Raw genomic sequence first — 6,048 nt, forward strand, 5'->3', positions numbered from 1 at the left:
GCGCGGAGAAGGCCCGCGTCGGGGGCAGGGCGGCGGGCGGGCGGGCACGCTGTCCCGCCCACAGCGGGACCGTGCGCGGGGAGCGGAGGCGAGGAGAGACCCGCAGCCGGCTTGAGAGGGCTGGGGCAGGAGGTGAGAAAATCAGACCACTGAAAAGTAGGCATGAAGCCCCTCCAGTCCAAAAATTGAAGTCACTTTTGAGTCGTGGCCAAGTGAGGAGTGCTGTGTAAATTCTGGGAGGAAATCATTCATCTCAGCATTTCTCTCCATAAAAATGTGACTTTCAAGTTCAGCTCATCTTAACCTGGTGAGCGTGAAGCCTTTCTGTTTCATGGTCTACTTCACATGTGACCTAATATGATGATCATGCTGGGACTAATATGTCACATGGATCGACAAGCTATAATTATAAAATGGACTTTTTGTAAGGCAAGTAATTTCCTAGTAAATTTGCTACATAAAGAAAATGAAATAACCCACACGAACTGTTGTTCTGCTGGGAAGATATACATAGCTACACTTTCACAAAATAAAGGATGCTTTTAATTGTCATGTGTCTCTGATGACAAATAGACTAGCTTTCCTGAAAGGCATCCAGACTTACTATTTTAGTTACTTTTTTAGATCAGTGCAATTGTTTTCTTTTTTATCCACCACAAATTTCTGTTGTAGGACTGATGACTTTGAATTCTTGCTTATGGTTACTTTTATTTAGAGATTGTTTGTTTGGCACCAAAGTATTCTTTGAAGAACTTTATACAGTATTGGAGGATGGCAGAAGCAGTGTTGATTGATCTGTTTGGCTTGGAATTGAACCCTCAGGAAAACTGCAATCAGACATTATTGAAGACCCTGAATGCTGTCCGATGCCACGACGCTGGCAGGGCCCAGTACTTTTGCATAATATGTTGCAGTAACATCAGCTGTGAATGGGATAGTGAACGTGATAATTGTGAATTGGAAACAAGCAATGAATTTTCAGCCTTCCTGAGTGACTTCGAGATTGTTAGTAATCCGAGCATGGCTGCCTCTTTGTATATGATTAAGCAAAAAATTGATGAAAAAAATTTGAGCAGCATTAAGGTGATTGTACCAGTACACAGGAAAAAGTTAATGAAGGCTTTTATTGACCAACTCTTCACTGAGGTTTACAGTTTTGAGTTTGAAGATTTACAGGTAAAAAATGGCCTTTTGAAGCAGTCCACTGAAATAAACATGATCACAGCTCCTGAACTAGAAAAAATCCAGGATGAAATAGAAACGTATTTGAGAAGTCTGCCAGCACTGAATGGAAAATTAACTATTATTACATCTCCTTTGATCCCAGGTATATTCAACACTATCTGTTGTTTTTACCACGTACATGAAAACCCAGCCTTTCTTCTAAGATTGATAGCCTTTCTTCCATCTTTTCTTTTGTTAACTCTTGTGGTTTTATTTTTTTGGTCAGTATCATTTGTACCATGTAGTTGTTATGGTTGGCTTTGTGAGTCAAGGGTGTCGAGGGATGACTCCTTCAAAGCCACCCTAAATAAATGATTTGCTTCATGCAAATTCAGCTTTTCGACAAATCCTCCAACTGTCCTTGAAAGTGAGGTTTCTCACCCTGAAAATCTTCTATTTAGGAATTTTGAAACCTGAACTCATTGACACTTTCACAGAAGAGTAAAATTATTTATATAAAGTCTTCTTTCTTGGTTAAACAGTACTTGTTGTGTGCTGTATTCCACTGGGTATAATAAAGAGATAGAAGGTACCCTTTGAACAGCAATAATCTCATTGGGATGGTAAAACAAACAGCAGTATATAATAACATAGGGAACAAAGTCCTGTTAAAATTAGAAGGTGAATAAATAAGCACAGGTTGAAATGATCAGGAAGGTCTAACTGGAGAGTTTGGCTTTTGTAATGCTTTATAGTCTTTTGTAGAACGTTTTTGTAATCTTTACTACCTATCTTCAACAGACATTTTCATACATGGATTTACTACAAGAACAGGTGGGATATCCTACATACCAACTCTTAGCTCTTGCAATCTCTTCAGTAGTTCCAAACGGAGAGATCCCAAAACAGTTGTTCAAGAAAACCTGCGTAGGTTGGCGAATACTGCAGGATTTCATGCCGAGAAATTTTACCGAGTAAAGGTAAAATTTTGTTTTGTATTTTGAAAGATCTAAAGTGTATTTTTATCTTAGCTGATACTCTTGCTTCTAGTGTTTCCTTTAACCGTTTAGGATAATGCTGTAGTTGTTTTTCTTAGGTTTTTTACATCATAGCCTAAAGATCAGTTCTGTGATACATGTTTCACCTGGAGCGCCTCAATTCTAAAAGTATGGTTAATTCTCAGAGTATACTGTCTGTCTGTCTATCTGTCTGTCTGTCTGTCTCTCTATATATATCCTGAATTATGGATAACAAAGGCCATAATTTTCTAAATTAACATTAGGGAGACCTAGAGGCATAATGGATATGATAATGTTTTGTTCCTCACACAGTTCTAGCTTTATGGCATGTGATTGAACTATACATTGAATGTATAAATTAAAAAATTTAGTAAAGGACACATTGTCATTAATCCTCTTCAAAATACTCCCCCTTGATTTTTCCTGAATGTCTGTATGAGGTGTGATTAAAATCTTGGTGAATGCTGCTGCCAAGTGCTATCCAATGGAAAGGAAAGAATAAAAACGTGGTGTGTCCTCATTCACCTTATTCACTGGATCTTGCACTTTGTGACTTCTGGCTTTTCCTCCAAAGTCAGAATACCAAGAAAGGTAAATGTTTTTAGTCAGTTCAGGACAATGAAGCAACCATAACAGCACAGCTAAAGACATTCATGAGAAAAGATTTCCCAGAACTACTTCAGAAAGTGGCAGGAACATGGGATGTTTGAAGTGAGGGCAGTGTTTTGAGGGGGATTAATAGCAATGTGTATTATTACTATATTTTTACAATTTAAACATTCCAATCATACCTCGTACTTGAGTCTGAAGAAGTAAAATTATGAATGATTTGATCATTTAATTTTCTTTATAAGTTAATTCACACTTTGTAGAAAATGTTACAAGTAGAGATTTATCCATCTTTAGTGGGACCTCCTCCATTCAAGATGGATTACATTGAAACTTTAAGTCTGCTTTTCTTTGAGTGAAATATGTCAGAGATACTGCATTTTGATATTTTACTGTATCTAGAAGTATATTTATTGAATTCTAATAATTGACAGTAATTATATAATTTTGTACTGAAGTACTTTCAGTAAAGTTATGAGAGATCTTATTTTCAAAATATTTTTATCATATATCTTTGGTATTAGACTGATCATGGCAGTGAAGTCTGGATCATGGGAAAAAAGGAGCCTGAATTTTATGACGGAATAACCACAAATCAGAGAGGAGTCACAATTGCAGCACTTGGTGCTGATTGTATACCTATAGTTTTTGCAGATCCTGTCAAAAAAGCATGTGGGGTTGCTCATTCTGGTAAGTATAATGAAGCATTAAAGACTATACCCATCTTGTAGTACAGGAAAAGTTACAACTTTTCTCGTAGGCGTAAAAGTTAATTATATATCTTTGTGATAAGTATAATGAAAGAAGGAGGTCATACTCATAAGAGGGCACAACAACATTACATCAGGTTATATGAATTAGAGGTGAACTGCCAGAAGAGGTGGTATGTAGGTAGATTCATAACAAATCTGAGTTTTAGCTGAGTGCCCATATTTCTAAGCAAGAAATCTTAAAAGCCTCTCAGTAATCACAACAATCTTGAAAAAGATCAAAGTTGGATACCCGACACTTCCTATTTAAAAACTTACTATAAAATTATATCAATCAAAATAGTATGGTACTAGTGTAAAAACACATATGAGTCAGTGGAATAGCATAAGAGTCCAAAAAGAAACACTTCAGTGTGGTCAAATACCTTTCAACAAAATATCTTCTAGTAAAAGGACAGTCTCTTCCACAAAAAATACTTGGAAAATTGGATATCCACATACAGAATTATGTTGCACCCTTGCATCATATTTTAAAATTAAGTAAAAATAGATCAAAGATTTAAGTGTAAGAGCTGAAACTATGAAAATCTTAGGAAAATTATTTGTGTAAATTTTTGTGATTTTTGGATTAGACAGTGGTTTCTTAGATATTCAAAGCACAAGGAACAAATGTAAAAATAGATAAATTGGACATTGTTAGTAAAATGATTGTGCATGAAAGGATGTTATTTATAGAGTGGGAAGGAAGCCTACAGAATAGAAGAAAATACTTGCAAATCATATACTTGATAAAGGGCTAATATCCAGAATAAAGAGCTCCCATAACAGGAAAGAAACTCAGATTTAAAAATGGGCAAAGGAATAGATGTACTTCCAAAAATAATATATAAATGGCCAGCAGGTACATGAAAAGTTTTTCAGTATCACTTATAATTAGACAAATGCAAATCAAGACTACAGTCTCTTCTCAGATTCATTAGGATGGCTAAAATGAAGACAAAACAAAATAAAAATCCAGAAAATAAGAAGTAATAAGTTTTGAAAAATTTCAACCCTATTGCACTGTTACTGGGAATGAAAATGGTACAGCTACTATATAAAACAGTGTGGTATAAGTAATTGTTTTTCTCCTGGAAAATTTTGAGGACATAAAATACAATAAAAATTCTGATTTAAGAAACATGGTGACTCCTCAAAAGTTTAAAAATAATTACCATATGATGCAGCAATTCTACTTTTGGATATAGAAAAGGACTGAAAGTAGGATCTAGAAGAGATATTTACACACCCATGTTTATGGCAGCATTATTTACAATATCCAACAGGTAGAAGCAACATGAATGTCCAATGACAAATAAATGTATTAACAAAATGTAAATTGTATGGTGTATATACAGTGAAATTATTATTCAGCCTTAGAAAGGAAATTCTGGCACATGCTACAACATAGATGAACCTTAAGGACATTATGCCAAATGAAATAAGCCCATCACAAGAAATGTCTAAACTAATCAAATTATTGAAAACAGGGAGGAAAATTGTGATCAGGGGAGGAGGGAAAAGAATTACTGTTTAATGGATAAATTTCAGATTTGCAAGATAAAAAAAGCCCTGGAGCCAGGAAGAAAGTTCAGTGGCACAGCACCTGCCTGGCAAAGGCGAGGTCATGAGTTTGACTCCCTGTACCAAAAAAAAAGCCCTGAAAATAGATTATATAATGGTGTCAGTGAACTAAATGCTTTAAAGTTGTTAAAATTCTACATTTTATGGATTTATTTTTGCACAATACAAATAAAAAGGGAGAAAGACAAAACTTAAAAAGATACAATACCAGTGGAAATCAAATAGAACATTTTCAAAAGGAGTATAGGGAAACTCCCATTTAATGTCTATGTCAGGTGGTTTGTATAGTACAATCTTATTTTAAAACCAGTATTATAATGTTGATTAATTTTATGATTCATTTGTTTTTTATTTTTTATTTTTTAAAATTTATTTTAAAAAATAAAAGAAGTAAAACATTAACAGACATCCATTTACAAACTAGCATAAGAACAATATAAACAAAACAGAGTTACAGACAAAGTTGTAGGAAATTAACAATGGTTGGTGAATTACTTACTGGTATCTTCAAAGTGGTTTCTCAGGAAAACAAATAGAGACATACAAGATTGATCAAACAAGTAATCATTAACTGTTCCTTTCTGTAGAGCAATAGAAGACAGTAGCACAACTATGTTAGCTATCCTGTATATACATACTTACAGAATTTCCCCTTCTTTCCCTTCTCTTTTCCTGCACCCTAGTTGCCCTTTACTTTTGAGCATTTTCCTTTAGTTTCATAATGTCTATCATACCTCCTAGTTTTTATTCACTCTTTCAGGTCTTACACTAGTGAGACAATATGATGCTTACACATGCAACATCTGATTTACTTCACTAATAAGTATGGTCTGATTTATTTCACTAATAAGTATGGTCTCTAGTTGTGACCATTTACTTATAAAAGCCTCAAGTTTATATTTCTTTATAGCTGAGTAATATTC

At 34.7% G+C, this 6,048-nt stretch overlaps 1 protein-coding gene across 1 annotated transcript in view; it reads left to right on the forward strand.

Moving 5' to 3' along the window:
* Positions 1-715: 715 nt before the first annotated feature.
* Positions 716-6,048, forward strand: part of Lacc1 (laccase (multicopper oxidoreductase) domain containing 1) — a gene marked incomplete at its 5' end in the record, with an annotated part of 15,084 nt that continues 9,751 nt past the window's right edge. Inside the window, 3 exon segments of the mRNA XM_005409073.2 lie at positions 716-1,327; positions 1,966-2,144; positions 3,317-3,482. Coding sequence (XP_005409130.1) covers positions 772-1,327; positions 1,966-2,144; positions 3,317-3,482 — 901 coding nt within the window.

Source organism: Chinchilla lanigera, unplaced genomic scaffold (genome assembly GCF_000276665.1).
Source record: "Chinchilla lanigera isolate Chin_1 unplaced genomic scaffold, ChiLan1.0 scaffold00117, whole genome shotgun sequence".
Lineage (NCBI taxonomy): Eukaryota > Metazoa > Chordata > Mammalia > Rodentia > Chinchillidae > Chinchilla > Chinchilla lanigera.